Consider the following 16,572-nt stretch of genomic DNA (forward strand, 5'->3'; position numbering starts at 1 on the left):
ATACCTGAAAAAAAGAAAAATATGGTGAATGGGGTCTAGTTATTTCTGGTTACAAGAGAATTTAGCATATAAAGTTACTCGTGAGACATTTTTATCACCCTCCTGTTCAATTTACTCACGCTGCAATCTCCCACAATGCATTTCTTTGGTGAAGACCAGGTAGTTGAGAAAAGAGAATCATGGATGACTGTCTGTCATGTGTACAAAATGCTTCTCATTGCAATGTAATTAACTTTACATCTAGGATACTCTTGAACACATTTCAATGACAACTCACAGTGAACTCTTTAAATTTACTGCAAACAGGGTAAAGAATACCTATTCAAATCTGTGTCTCTTTGCTGGTGTGAAGGGTGGAGACAATGTTGTCACAATGATATCACATCAGCATTTGGGAAATTGCTGATGTGATATCTTGATTTTTCATAAGCATGAATTTGGTTTTCCGGTAAAACGACCCTTTAATATTTTCACACATATAATCTGCATTTATCATTTGTATATTATCATAACCGCATTTGTCCTAATCACTTTTACATGGCATTCCCTTAATTTGTATCATAATTACCACATTTTCACCAATGTGAATAGTGTGCTATAGAGCAAAAACATCCACAACACACTGTATGAATTGTAATAAACACTAAATACTGTTTTCAGTATCTGGGTTGTTAACAGCAAAATTTAGTTTACCATTATGTGTTACCGGTTGAAAGATACATGTGTCTTGTTGCATTAACAGCATTTTGGTTCTGTCTTTTCTTGAGAAATGTGAAGGGGAAAAGGTGCGCACTAATTTGCACTGTCAACTTCCACTGGGATGTCTTTTGAGGACAGCCACCAAGCTCCATATAATCTCTTTAGAGTGCTAAGATTTGTGTAGACTCTGATTAAATCCACCGCTCCTCCGCCTCTGTCATCCCTTTGCACTTGAAGCCCTGTAAGACAGACCCAAATAGTATATTCCCCACCATTTACATATTGAAAGGCAGACTATATCCTGCTCGACAGGAAAAAACACAAGAGCCCTCCTTTTGTACCTGCTAAGGTTAAGAATTACGGTTTGAGACGGGAGATTGAGGATTCACAAGCCCCAAAGAGGGCAGAGCCCTTTTACTCTTGCTATTGACAGCAGTCATTTGATTGGCATTAAAAGGTCAGGGATTTGTAGCATACGGGAGATCCAGCCACTGTTGGATACACAGAGCTTCATTATCCCATTACTGATTAAAGCAAGGATGTTGAGAGGCTGCTGTAGGATAGTGGAAGCCAGTGTGGTCAAAACTCTGATCTAGGTCACCTTTGCCATCATTGTTGTCCACTGGTAATAATAAGATTGCTGTTCCAAAATGGTGCATCTGCTCCACGCCCCCTGTGGATTTACTGTGGCGAGTACACTCGACCTATGCAGACCTATTAATCTATCAAATTAATCCTATGGTGAACCCGCGTGTTCATATGACAAACATCTGCTCACAGAGCCGCAGCGTTAATAAGATGTTTTACTGCAGCTCAAGAGAAGAGTGGAGAAATGTTGCCATCCAAGCAACAGCCTTCAGGGGGAGAAGCTCCATAACTGCTTTCAAATGTCAGGCTGCTCCTACGAGGAGCTCCGCAGAGAATTCAGAGTGGATCAGAAAGGTTGCCAGCAAATACCACAGAGTTCACAATGTCCTCACAATCGCTGAACCCAGGGCATGCTGAAAAAACAAGAGTAGCGACGCAAAAATGTTGCATCTCACCCTTGTTTCTCTTTCTCTCCTGTCTGCATTTGTGCATGTTGCATTTCATTTCACTTGAGTTTAGTTTGTATAGCACTTTTCACAAAGGATCAATGTCTCAAAGCACTTTTTACACATTCTGGGAACAGGCTCCCAAGAGCAAGTCAAGGGTGACAATGGCAAGCAAAAACTTCTTCAATAAAATAGGAAAAAACTTAGATCCCGACTCAGGGGGGCAGCCATCCACTCCTACAAAAAACTCAGCAGAATAAATTTAAGTGGTGACAGAGCATACCATTTCTCTTCTCAACTCACTGCAATTGGCAGTCCTGTCACTAAGTATGCACTTAAGCAGGTTTGATGGTGAAAGTAGCTCAGTCAGATGTATAGATGCAGAAGAAATAATGTTGTGATTCCTTAAAATATCACACTGTATATGTTGTTCCTATGTTGTGCTGAGAAAGTTGTTGCCATTTTATTACTGCTGAGCGGAGGCTATGCTGCTCTTAGGTACTATGTTTCTGTTCAGTCAGCCATTTCTTTTGACATTTAAGCCCTGGATGTCAGAGTTTTCTGAACATCACAATTTTCTTTTTCACCATGGAGGTGCAAAACAGCTTGCAATTGCAGATGTGAATCAAAATATATGTCTGTGCGCTGATTTGTTCTTGTGAATAAAAGAGCTTGATTTCAACAGAAAAAATCTGTTCACTGGTAGAGCTGTTCCCTCCCCATTCTCTTCCTAAGGTCTCTGCCTAAGGAACAAACCTCTTTTGTTGGCTCACAAGACAATAATGACTGCCGTTCTGCAGAATGTTCTCTGAGTTTGAGTATGTCCTCACTCTGCTCATTCCCAGCCTCACCACACAAATTAGAAGATGGGGAATGACATGTAGTACTTTCCTTTAAGTTCCTGTACAAGATGCAGAACATGAGGTGATGCACACACACACACACACACACACATTCTGCCTGCACTGTCCTGACCTTCATTGGCACGGGCCATTTCTCCTGGCTCCTTTGTCACCTATCAGCAGGGAACAGTGATTTTCATTACCCCCTTTAATAAGCAAGACAGGTGGTTTGTCCGTACCTCAAGGTCTCCTTCATGTCTGAAGGAAATAGATTTATGTCCAATGCTGCCTCAAGGTGCTTTCTAATGGCCTTCGTGGGGAAATGCTCTCCTGTAATTACAAACTTTTTAGGCCTGTGAGTTCATTGTGAGAAGGAACTACGCTCACCTTGTTTCAAGTAAAAATGGTCCATGAACTGCTGAAAAGATTCATTGTTGAATATTGAGGGTGAGAATACTGTTCATTTCACCATATTAGTCCTCTTGAGTGCCAAACATGTTGCACATACACTACAAAAATGCATGTCGCACAACAATAGGCATTAAAATATACCAATACCTATCTACATGTTTCATTGAGATTATTTCAGTTACTACTCAAGATTAATTTATTTAATCAGTTTACATTTGGCCCCTCAACCCTCAAAGATTTTGTTGTACTTAATTTAATTCTAACAACATAAAACTAATTTTATGTTTTTTACATAGGATAACTAGCACTCTGGCTTCTTCGGACTGAATCTGAATTTCATATGATGTTAAAGCCCAAACTAAGACTCATTGGGGATGCCTGATTATGCATGCTTATAGTTAACTCAGGTTATTTCTCTGAATATTCAATATATTGTGCATTGTCCCTTTCAGGCAATATTGAGGATGACATTACATTTTACAGATGCCTGTAGCCAGGTCAAAAGCCAAAAAAAGTGAAGTAAAAAACTTCACTTGATATTCTCATGGCTTGTTTTTGAGTTGAGGCAAGTGGACATTCTGTTCATGTCTTCCCTGTTATTTGAAATAATTTAGTAAATTGATAGACCTCCTCTTTTTTCTTTCACGGGGAATGTTTTTTTTTGTGTTTGAGGCAGTAAAAAGGAAACAACTGGCTTGTGACCTGTGCTATTACTTGGGATTGCAACAGAGCAGAAGTACAGACTGCTGCCACTATCTTCTCCTTCACACTGCTAATGCCACGCTAGCTGCAGACTGCTTTCACCAGAAGAGAAGCTGTAAGACAGCCTATAAATTATTGAGGAGTCTCAATGAGAGAATAGAACAGACTGCCTTTGGCTCCAGAGTCATGTTTATCATATTGCATTCATTCTGTATAACAGAAAAACCTCACGGATATCTGTGTTTATATAATATTTAAACTTGATATGAGTAGGGTGCAGCTGGCTGTGTTTTTTTACAACCTTTTTATATTAGTTTGTGGTGCACTGATGACCTGATATTCCTGAGGCTTGTGTATTCTTGATCTCTATATTGAGATTCATTGCAAGACATTCAGAGCTGGATGTTGTCAGCCATTTGCTTCCTAATCCAGACAGAAACATTCTGAGAAGAAGAGATGGGTGCTGAGCATGCTAGGATATCATAACCCAGTACATACTAGCTAGCAACAGTATATCAGAGCCTATATACGTTTCTGAAGGAATAACTGAAATAATACATTTCACCTGAAATTTTGTCCATGCCACTGTATTTTTCATCATTAAAAGTCTGTAACACCAGAGCTGTTAATAGCTTAATAGCTGCCAGAATGCCTCAGCCAAACTAGGAAGAAACCCAAAATGTTGATTAATGAATGGTATTGCTGATGATGTTGCCTGAACTGTAAACTGGGGAGTGGTGGACACCTTTGTACAATCACTTAGCATCTAACTGAGGCAGACGTGAGGACCCCACAGGTCAGGTAAGTCTCGACTTAAAATGGGAGAAAGTTGACTTTTTCAGCACGTCTCCCACAGATGCAACTGACTGCATGATGAGATGTAGAAAGGACACTGAATCAGCACGATGCCTACTTGGGCAAAAGTTACTTTATGTATTCTGATTCATGTTATCCCTGTGACATGTACTTTACTTATTCATACAAAATGTATTGGCATTTTAATGAAGAAAAATAATGCTGCAATGCAATCTGTTTATCCGTTGATATACCATCTACATTGTTAGATATAGTAGCATACAGCTGAAGCATTGCTTATTAAAAAGAAATGCACTTTCCCCAGATAACACTCAGGATGCTTACCAACACGAAGGCCACAGAAGATATATAGCTTAATGGAAGTAATATAGTGTGCTAAAATTAATCTTCATAGCATAGTTATGAATTCGTCTTGTGGCTTGAGGTATGGATTGCCATTCTGTAAGGCACACTTGAGTGCTCTGTGCACTTTGAGTGAGTGTTTTAAGGCCCTGCATTAAGTGCTATTTGACTGGTAATTGAAGAGAGCCGAGAGGTGAGAGAAGAGAGGTGAACCTGTAGACCACAGCTGAGCAGCCCTGATTTAACAAGTTAATTCCTAACAGAGCACGTCTTGTCGATACCTCCCCTTTCCCAGATGGAACATGATGAATAGTCTTTTAAGATTAGAACACATTTCCTATTGCAAAAAGCAGTGGTTGTACAAGAAAACCACTGAGGCTTACAGCTTTCAAAGCACAGATATTCAATCAGACCTGATTCCCCTCTCTCTAATGCTGTTTTTGGAATAAAGCACTGGAACATGTTGTAAGATTGGTAATTAACATGTCGAGAATTGCATGCATTGCAGGCACCCACATAAAAGAGCTCAGACAGCTTTTCTTTCTTTCTTTTACAATTGACATAGTTCTCTCCTTTGAAAGTAAATCAAAACATATTTCCAAATTTTTTTTAATTTTTTTTTTTTACCTCAAACCACTGTTTTTGCTTTGTCTAGATAACTGTAATGTTTAAACTCCCAAGCAAAATATTGTTGGTATGCTCCTGATTGACCCCATTATACCAGTCTGTGCATCTGTTCACTGGCTACCATTAAAATAACATGTTGAATCCAAGCTGTTGCTTTTAACCTATAAGGGGTTTTATGGCTTCTGACTGCTTATTTATGAGATCTCCTAATCCTTCAAAATCCCCCGAGATTTTCATTCACAAAAGACTGGCTATTTGGTTGCTCCAAGAGCATTAAAAATTAAGGGCTGGATTTACTAAGCCTTTTGCGACTAGTTTCAGGCACAGGTATGATGCATTTTGCCCCAGAAACGTGTCTTATCTAGCAAACAGGCGCACGGGACTGGAAGCGTGGTATGCATATCATCTATGTGAGTCATCACAAGGTGCGCTTCTCTCCTTAATGCATATGCATTTAAGCGAAGATTACGCAAATGACAGGCAGAGATATTTTAAGTGTAGCTGATCATATTCCGTTGGATACACTAAAGGTCTCGCAATTAACAAGGGTCAATTTTTGCGTAAAATTTATGCGCCTTCAAAGAGAAGGCATAAATGCAAGCAAGACGGAGATACAGGTATAGGCCTCGACGAGAATCTTTGCAACAAGGATCACACACAGTAAAATGTCCTGTGTTAAATGAACTCTTACAGCATACATATGGTCTTGCTCTGGTCCAGAGTGCGACCACAAATACTCTGTTAGGGTGAATTAACACTGGACATTTCACTATGCACAACTCCCCCAGCAAAACATGAAATGGTAGGCTACAGTTTACGTAGCCATGCAATAATTAAGGCAGGGTGTTTGCCGCATACTTGTTAAAGTCACGGAGCAGTCATTGCCAAAGCTGTTAAACTTAACTGAAAAAGATGTAGAAATTAAAATTGTATTTATTAAATTAGCTGATAGCATTCACATGCAGCGGCAGGAAATGATTGAAACAAAATGCACAACTGTACCGAAAACAACAAGTGCAAAAATCAGTGGTAGTTTCTGATAGTAATACAAGTAAATGCATTGATAGGCTGGTACATTTAATGACTTTTGTCCATCACGGAAAGCGCATGCTTTTTTGCCTTTAACAGAACATTGTTAGAAACAGAGCATGCTCAAATTTCATTGCTAAAATAATTTTTTTAATTGAGTTACTGTGTGTTTGTTTTTATTTTTTTAAGTTTTTTAAAAATGTTACCGTAGCTACAGGAGAAGGAGCGAGCAGCATCACGATTGTTGACAGAGACTGTCAAACAATTTATTACAACTGACAGCAGGCTGCGTTATAGTTGCCATCTAGAACTGGCAAACAATCATGAAAAGCACTAAAGACAGGAATGGGAAATTTTAAAAAAGAGACAAAGATAATGGAATCCGCTTGTGAAATCATGGAATCTTCTAAGCTTGTGGCTATAGAAATGTGCCTTTCTTCTGAGGCTCATTCTTCATCTTGTTGCTACGGTGCGGTAAGAATGCAGTGTTGCTAATCACAGATCATGACCACACAAAATGGAAACACACTTCCAACTGCTGATGAAGACCCTTTTCCTGTTGACTTCCAAATGGGCTGGGTTCAGTCAGGCAACAATGAGCTTAATTATGTGTCACACGGTAGCACTCCTGTCCTGAGTGCTGCCGCATACTCCCTGGCCTGGGAGGAAAGATGAATGAGGAGCAATTACTGGGCTGAAGCAGCCCAAATGATTTATTCAGCAATGTGCATTTATAGTCTCCTGTCAGGGCTCTGTGTGTAGTCTGGCTTAGGGACCCAGCACGTCGCACCGCACTGCTAACACACAAGATATCCCTCAAATCTGCAGTGACTGAAAGACATAGTATGAAGGCTCAGGTTGTACTGAGCGTTTGAAATTTAGAGACAAATTGTGCAGTGCATGAGGTGGGCTGGATTCCAGTCAGGGCCAGTAGGACCACGTGTGAACAAGCTAGAACAGCTGAGAATATTGAAAACACAGAGTGTTCACCTTGCAGTAATGTATGAAGAAAATTCTCCTGAAAAAAACTGGAGTGGTGTTGCTTTCATTTGCTATGCAATCCTGTGTCTTCAGTTCAAGGCAGGGGTGTAAAGTTGTACCGCAGTTTTCCTGCATGTGAGGGGACGGGTTAGGGCCAGCAAAGGCATCCAATACCTTGTTATTCCCTTGTTATCATTGAAGCTTTCAGCTTTATCGAATAGTCTGTGGATAGCCAGTTGTTATGAAGGCTATCATTAAATCAAGAAAACAAATGAAACAAACTAAATCAATATCGACTAGGGGAAGGGAACCCTGGTCCTTGAGTGTCCGAAATGTTCCTGGTTTTTTTCCATTCAAACATATAACTACAGGACTGAGTTGTCTACTCCTGATATAGATGGATGATGGGCAGTCATGGATTCTTGTGAGACAGGGCACTGAATTATTATTATTATTTTATTTTTTTAAGTGAGTGTTAATTATGTGTGTTCAATGTCCTACATTACCATATAGATCACGCTTGTTCATGTAGACAGTGGAGAAAATGCCTCAGAACCATTTATTTTTGTTTTACTTTTCATTAAGAAACACTCTTATTCTAATAAACAACCAGAAAATACAAAACAGCGAAACATTTCTAATTATCTATTCTTATTTTCAGAAAGGAAGCCATGTATTTTCATGATACGCTGTACCCCTTTATATCCGGTTTGGTGATATTATTCTCAAGATCACTCTAATTAATACATCATAAGTCATCGTCTTATGTTTACTATGGCAGTAATCTAATACTCTATCCCAAGAGTTCTTGTGAAATATACAGGTGAATTTATGGCACAGGAAGACAGCCTGGGTAAATTTGATTTATTTCTTATTGTAATCCCACACAAGGGTGTTTTTTTACTGGATTTAATGATTCTATCAGGAGCCATTTAGCAATAAATAGACACATTGTTCCTATTTTACACAATCTCATATTTATTCCCAGCAATACAATGAATATTACCTCATATGCCTCTGTAGCCTTTGTCAGGTTGTGCTCAACTGTTGGGTTAATGTGCGCATTAGGTATATGCTCCATGACACCAGGGCCTTTGCTGAATTGTGTTTGTGTGAATGAGAGTCCACTTGGAGTACCCAATAGCTGCAAACCCATTTACCACAAGGACTATGGGCACAGTACAGTGAGGTGACATCCTTTTTATACATTATATTTCCTAATTGAATATAGCAGGTGTGGACTGAGAAAGAGAGGGGGGGTGAGGGGGGGGAGAGAGAGAGAGAGACAGAGAGAGACAGAGAGAGAGTGAGATTAATTAATAACACATAAAAAGTAAGAGCATGCCTTTTTCAGCACAACAGTAACAAGTTGCTTGCTCTCAGAGTGATTTTTCTGCCTCCAGATGAAATATTGATCAGCATCAGAGCGACACACACAGAGCCACAACAGCAGGAATGCAAGTTTCAGGCTCCGTCGCGGGATCTGGATTCGACACAACAGGCTCTCCTGCCTCTTATCAAAATGTGCATTGTGAATAAATAAACAAAGAGGCCCGGACCATGCATCAAGCTTTCTGAGATTTTTAAAAGGGCTTCGTCTGTCCAGGTCTTCAGCTAATGTTTTCACCCTTTCCCCTGGGGAACCATAACCTGGAGGAGCAGAGATGTGTTCAGTGGGATTCGTTTTGAATTTTTCATGGAGAGACCTTCTCCTCGGTGCCAGGGACCCCACCCATACACAAGTTCAAGTGCAGTGCAAATTTTTTATATTTTCTCTGTGGGGCTTTGTGTGTGTGCCTCAGGCAGCATTCATCCACTCCACTCATTTCACATGAATGCCCAAGTGGCTGGGCCTCTCACTTACCGGGTGAACCGTGGTCTGCTCCATCACACCCATGCTGCTCCACAGTTCTGCAGCACGTGCCCAACTTGCCTAATATCACTCACCGACACTTTCTTTCTACCTCAGAGTTTCACTCATCCCATCATTATACAGTCTACCACTCAGCCTTACCCCCAAAGCCCATTGTGTATAATTCTGCTTTCCAGACATCTCTCTAAAATGCATTGCTGTATTTTCTTTCTCCTAGACACAATGTACCATCCATTTGCTTTGGTTGCGTGTCCCCTTGGCATCTATTGATTCAACCAATTCAATTAAACGCACTCGCACGTTCCACTAAACATAAAACGAGGGAAGAAGCCAAAATCAAATCTTTTTTTTCTGGCATTTTATGAGGCTTACAGACAACACATGGAGGACTTGAGAGACTTTCTTTAATTTATTGAACAATTTCATCAATTCACCAGTTGGTTCTGGCCCCAGTCTTTAGCTTTTTTTTATTTCATAAGAGCCTCTGTGAAACGAGTAATTGGCTCCGGGCTAAGGCTCTATTATGGGTTATCAAGGTCGTCTGTCACTGTCTCCCCCAACTTGGTGCAGCTGGTCCTGGGCCTGTTGCTGTCTTTGCAGACCCCCAGCAGGGAGAGAGCTCTTACAGGAACAGCAATTAAGTCCACCCATGGTGGGTACAACTCGCCAGTGTGAGAGTGTTTTTTTTTGGGGGGGGGGGGGGGGGGCACTCACGCACTTCTGATGTTTGCATTTGTTTTCGTTCTAATTGCAGCCCATTTCAAAGGAGAGGATTACAGTTCTGTCCCTGACTATGTGACTGCATTGCTGTCTCTGCTTTGGGCTCTGAAATGGGCACCAGGGAGGTCTGTTTTTTTATCAGCCATGCCAGCACACTGAATGCCATGACGCAGTCTCTGCACCAGCATCGCGCTATGCTATGAATGAAGGGGGCTACCAGATGAAACGCCTTAGAACAAAGAGCACCCAAAAGCCGCTCCTGTGCTTAATCTTCGGATGGATCACTGCATATTCCATATTTAATAAGCAGTGCTATTTCATGATATCGATGTGCATGTACAGCTGACCTTTATTTATGATCCGTTGCAAAACCTGTCAGAAGTGGATGCTTGGGACTACTTGGGTCTGAGTCCCTTCCCTATATCCTGCATGGCATTCTCACACGGTTTATAATGACCAGGGGGTTACGAAGAACTACTACCAACCATTTTCCATGGACTTGTGTCCTGACCCACACTTATGGAGTTGCGGTCAGTCTGCTGATTGTTGAAGTTGGTGATTGAAGTCCATTGATTTCCAGTAAAGAGCATCATCCATCAGAGGGTCACGGTGAGCCAAGTCTCGGACAGGACCGTGGACTTGATGGTGGTAGTTTGACGGTCTTTGATTCGATTCCAAGGTAGGCCATGGTAACCTTAATTACCTCAGTAAATTATCATCAGTACAAACGTCCCAGATGCAAATATATGGCAAATAAATAATGGCAGCAGACAGCACTATGTATAAATCCAAAGTGAGGAGCACAGTATGCACCCACACTGTCTTGTCACTCCCAGTTATAATGTGAACCTAGTCTTTGGCAAACTTCTTAAATGTCCTCTTGTGGCATAAACTGTCCTACATGTCTCGTGTCAAGCACAATTTCAGTCCCTGTCTTTCTGCTGCGATTATATTTGCCTTTGATATCTCCACAAAATGACTAAATACTAAATACAAACAGGACATACTATACCCATAATACACTGTCAGCAGCAGACATCAGATATGAGTGAGTTATTTTGTGTTGCGTCACAGAATGTTGTTTCAAACAGACTAAAGTTTATACTATATGTCTATCAGTGTATGCTATTATATAAAAGCATGGATTAAACCAGTTCTTTCAGAAGTGCGATGAAAATCTGAAGTCTAATATTTTGCAGCAGAATGAAAATTTAATCAACAAAGAAGTGCACTGAGAACTAAGAAAGCTTTCTGTTGTCATCATAGTCCCTGAGTACCTTTTCATTTGTATGGCTGTCTACCGCCACCTACTGGACACATGTGCAATTATTTTGCTTACACAATCAATTCCCCAAAATGATCATCAGTACCATTAAAAATCATTTAAGCAGCATTTAAAACAGCTATCAAACAGGAGCCTCCTTAACAATTAACATAAACCTGCTAATTTCTATGTTTTTGAAGTGTCTTGGAGTCATCTCAGTAAGCACTACACATGAATATCTTGGCTCAGATTCTCCTCTTATTGAGTGTCAGTCCTCAGTCCCCCCCCCCCCACATCAACAACATAGTTATACAGAAATTGAACTCAGTATCACAGGCTCCGTATCAGAGGCTACAATGTATCACAAGGTCAAATTTGACACTAATTTACAAGATTAAAGTGAAGTTTGCAATCATCACCACTGTTGATGGCACTCCCCTTTTCACTGTGTCCATTGTTTTGTTTGCATGTTGGCATACTGTATGCTTTGAAACAAACCAAAGCTACAGCATACTATATGACCAAACGTATCTGGACGACCCTTGAACTGGGGCTATTTTTCATGGTTCGTGCTATGTCCCTTAGTTCCAGTGAAGGCAAATCTTAATGCTACAGCATATAGTCACATTGTACACAATTCTGTGCTAAGGCCCTTTCCTGTTTCAGCATGACAATGCCCCAAACACATAGCAAGGTCCACAGAGAACTAGTTTTGTCGAGAACAGAACTTGAACGTCTGGAAGAACTTGATTGGCCTGCAACAGAGTCCTGACCTCAACCCCATCCAACACCTTTGGGATCAATAGGAAAACCAGCTGCAAGCCAGGCATATTTGCCCAATCAGTGCCCGGCCTCACTAATGCTCTTCTGGCTGAATGTAAACAAATGCTCCAACATCCAACTACTATAAAGCCTTCCCAGAAGAGTGGAGGTTGTTATAGCAGCAAAGGGTGGACAAACTCCATATTAATGCCCACAATTTTGGATAAGTTATTGGATGTCAGGTGTCCACATACTTTTAGCCACGTAGTGTATATCACTGTAACAGTGATATTATATTACAGGCATTTAGCAGACGTTCTTATCCAGAACGACTTACACAACTTTACATTTCATTTATATTGCATCCATTCATACAGCAGGCTATATACTGAAGCAATGCAGGTTAAGTACCTAGCTCAAGGGTACAACGGCAGTGTCCATTATACTACACTTCCACCCGATATCAAATAGTTTGGTTTAAAAACCTTTTTTATCTAGACCCATTGATGCCAGTGGTCACAAACTACAAACCAATGTTCTCTGTGCAGCAGTCATGTACACTTGAAATTGTTTATTTATGCACAAACCAACATACAGTACCTAATAAATAAATTACTGACAATCTATAAACAAACAAAAATGTATTACTTCACAAAGTTTCTATAACAGGTTTCTACATCTCAGAATCTCTCAGTATTCCAAGTTCTCTCAGTACAAAGGAAAAGTTGAGCTTAAAAAAATAAGCCAATCTTATAAACTATATATGATGCACCATTTAATTCAACAGTCTAGTTGTCTATTTTGGGACTGTTATACACAGCTAAAATAAGCCCTGTGTGGAATACTTTCATCGTGTATTTGAATAATTTACAAATCCCAAATCATCAACTAAATATTAAAGCTGTCCTTATGACTGTTTTCAAAATAACTGAAAACGACAAATTAATACGCATTAGAAATCAACCCCATACCATTAATCCCCATGATACTTATTGGGATATATTTCCTTTTTCTCTCTGAATAGTCAAGGCAGATTGTCTATGATGTCTCTTGGTCCATGTTGAATATGATGTAGCAGGTTTCTAGGTGGTCCGGCCCTAACCTGTGTTTAAAGTGTGGCTGCAGGTCGTCTGGGGTCAGACCTTTAAGGAAATGTGAGCTAATCTCCTCGTACAGCATGGTTCCAACATCCTCTGTAAACACAGTAACATTTAAAATGATTACAAACAGCTCAGAATAATCTGACATCTGCTTTGTTTCTATCAATCAGCAGAACACTGTAATGGCCAATTTTATACAGTATTTGGATACTTGTACTACTTTTTAATGTATAAATCTCTATTATAATAAAATCCTGCTAGATCTGGAACCACAAACCACAGATAATATTTTTCAGCAGATAATTGGTGTATATTACATGCGCATAATAATGAGAATATCCCCAGCCTTCCAAGTCATATATTAGTCTTATGGATGTATATTTGCTACTACGTACTTCTCAAAATGTCAGTGCTATTTGAAAAAATAATTCATCTTGTGTGAAAATCAGATTAGTTGCTTATACCAAACAAAACTATTGTATTTGTAATTCCAAAAAACATGTGATGGTGATTCTACTCCCTTCAGTTCTGTGGTACACTTACCCACACATTTTTCTCGCAGGGTCTTTATGGTTTCAGACAACCTGCCCCCTTCTCCTTGCTGTAGCTCCTCCTCAAAAGCATCATTCTCTGCTGTCAGCTCCATGGCACACCTGGCATTGCAGACCACCTCTACCAGGTCCTCATCATCAGCATCTTCAAAGTCATCCGGGTACTCACTGAGGTCCACCTCATCACGAACAGCTGTATGCAAGGGTCATGGGTTAAGGGTTAAATGTCAAATGCACCGAGTTTCTTCTTTTCTTGCATTGATCAACATTGAGAGTACATTATTTTTTATTGTCATTATTTAAGGTATGTGCCTTACCTTCCAGTTCTTCTGATATCTCCCCACTGTGCCCACCCACCACAGCCATGGATTCTCCTACAATGTTCTCCTCAATGGAAGACAAGCTGTCTTGTTCCTCAAAGTCTTCGGAGTAGTCGGAGGGCTCGCCCACACTCCCCTCTTCCCCTCTCCCATCACTCCTCAGGATAGACTCCTCCTCCACTTCCTCCTGCAGTTTTGGTGGGGCTGAATGCACTCTGCTCTTGCCATATCTCACAAATTCATTGGGTTGGGTTGTAGCTTTACTCTTGTGTTCCACAGCTGGGGAATCACAACTGACACAGTCGCTTCTCTGACCATGTCTGGCAACAGAACTGCACTTTGTTAGCTGGGTCTCTTGGTGCTTAATGAACTGTCCAAGGTGCTCCAGCACATAGTCTATGTTCAGGATGCAGCTAGCACTGGGTCTGTCCTCTGGAGTTAAGCAAAGCATCTTTTTAATCAGAGTGAAGAGGTTTTCAGAGTACACCTCAGGAATCTTGCCGTACTCCCCTTTGACAATCTTGTAAAACAAACTAATGAGGTTCTTAGCATTAAATGGTGGTTTGAGGGTGCATATTTCAAACAGCAAGCATCCAAGAGCCCAGATGTCAGATTTGGAACTATAAGGGACATCCTGACAAAGTTCTGGGCTCATATAGCTTGGTGTTCCAACACAAGTGCTGGCCATGTCTAATGTGTTCTTCATCACTTTTGATATTCCAAAATCACCTAGTTTCACCACGCCTCTCTTTGTTAGGAAGACATTGGAGGTCTTGATATCCCGATGAAGGATTTTTGCTGAATGTATAAAATTCACTGCCATGGCAAGCTGTACAAACCAAGCCATGACAATATGTTCTTCAAAATATTCTTCCTCTTTTCTCTCTTTGACTCGATCATCTAAGGTCCCGCCATCACAGTAATCCATCACAATGTAGATGAATTCATCGTTCGAATCGAAGAAATTATTGCTGCATGCAACAACATGGGGATGCCTGAGTTTCCTCAGTATTTCGGCTTCTTGCAGCACAGCCTCTTTGGTTCTACTTTTCCGAGAGTTTACAATCTCTATCCTTTTAACGGCATATAGTTTCTTTGATATGTTGTGTTTCATCAGAAACACCACTGAACTTGATCCCCGGCCAATCGAAAGAACGTTCTCGTACTTATCCATTGCATACTTTTCAGGAAATGTTGTAAATCACTGCAAAAGTAACATGCATTATGATTAAACATGCATTATTGGAAATTACTGTCGCAATTAATATAGCTATGTTACTACGTGGAGAACAGCCCCTTTCTCATCTGATTACCAGTGTTGCTGTTAGCTGAAGCTACAACGTCAAACAAAAATGAATCCGACCCTAGCTAGCTAAGCTGTTCAGCGAAAGCTTGGCTACTACTAGCCATCAAACAAACGCATTGACTTTATTATTCCTGTTTAGCTAATGAGTCATGCTAGTAAGCAAACTGTCTATGTTCACTTGGTAAATGCTGGCATTTGCATCGCTGCAGTTAAAAGTTAGTTAACTAGAAAGCCAAGTACAATTAAATTTCTACTTACGATATGCAGTGTTATTACGAGTAACGTTATCTCTGTCCACCTGTTAGTCGCTCATGTTTCCATTGTCTGTATTTTGGTTTCCTTGTCTCCATGGTTACAGAGCTTGACTCAGCCTCCTGAGCTTCTCCCGCCAGTCCCGCCCAGTTTTCTTATTTATTGTGTTGAAAAGTCCGACGGTACTCTAATTTAGTTAGTCTAACTAATGTACCCACTGTTGATAATAAAGTGCTTTAGTACATTTTCAGTATCACGTAGTTTATCTAATGCTGCCAAATTTTTAATTACGTTGGAAAATTTGTCTGCTCTAGACCTATGACTCCGTAGCATAGGCTGTCTAATTAGCCCAGCTAGCTTATAATCTCTTAGTTTGGCAGGGTAGCTGGCTGTCGTTTTCGTGCTCATGTCCCGTCAAAGAAACAGTAGAAAAAACCTCCGGGCGTTAACACATGTTCACTGTATTAGCCTTCTCTCTAGCTCCGCCAGTTTTCGTGTTTTTTCCGCATTAGACTACCAAGGCGGTTTATCCTCATTTCACTGACGTGTAGAGCCAGAAAAAGAATTCAATTTATGTGAACTACCTACCCTTTCCAACCGTTACCATGTGACCCTGGCTAATTTTCTTATCCGTAATATTTGGAGCTACAGTACAGCTCTACCAAAATAATTTGGACATTGCCATTTTTTGGACATTTGTACAACAATGACAGAAAGACAGTCTTGAAATCAGTCATTTATTTATTTGGACACCTATCGTTAGTTAGTTAGATTTAACAAATTGCAATATAATTTGTATTAGACACTTTTACTCGAAAAAAAAATGACAGGGCAGTCAGGATTGAAATACGAGGTTTATTTATTCGGGTTAGCTTTCGACAGCTAGTTGGTGGATTCCAGGTTTCCCACCAGCGCATCTATACCAACGTGGAATTTATACA

General features: G+C 40.3%; 1 protein-coding gene across 1 annotated transcript; it reads right to left on the reverse strand.

Moving 5' to 3' along the window:
- Positions 1-12,646: 12,646 nt before the first annotated feature.
- nek12 (NIMA-related kinase 12) lies at positions 12,647-16,217 on the reverse strand. Its single transcript, XM_035408475.1, has 4 exons — positions 15,638-16,217; positions 14,071-15,277; positions 13,746-13,946; positions 12,647-13,295 (listed from the first exon to the last, which is right to left on the reverse strand). The coding sequence occupies exons 2-4, from the start codon at positions 15,245-15,247 to the stop codon at positions 13,141-13,143; spliced, it is 1,533 nt and encodes a 510-aa protein (XP_035264366.1). The 5' UTR covers positions 15,248-15,277; positions 15,638-16,217; the 3' UTR covers positions 12,647-13,140.
- Between the last annotated feature and the right edge of the window lie 355 nt (positions 16,218-16,572).

This window comes from Anguilla anguilla, chromosome 3, assembly GCF_013347855.1.
Source record: "Anguilla anguilla isolate fAngAng1 chromosome 3, fAngAng1.pri, whole genome shotgun sequence".
Taxonomy (NCBI): Eukaryota; Metazoa; Chordata; class Actinopteri; order Anguilliformes; family Anguillidae; genus Anguilla; species Anguilla anguilla.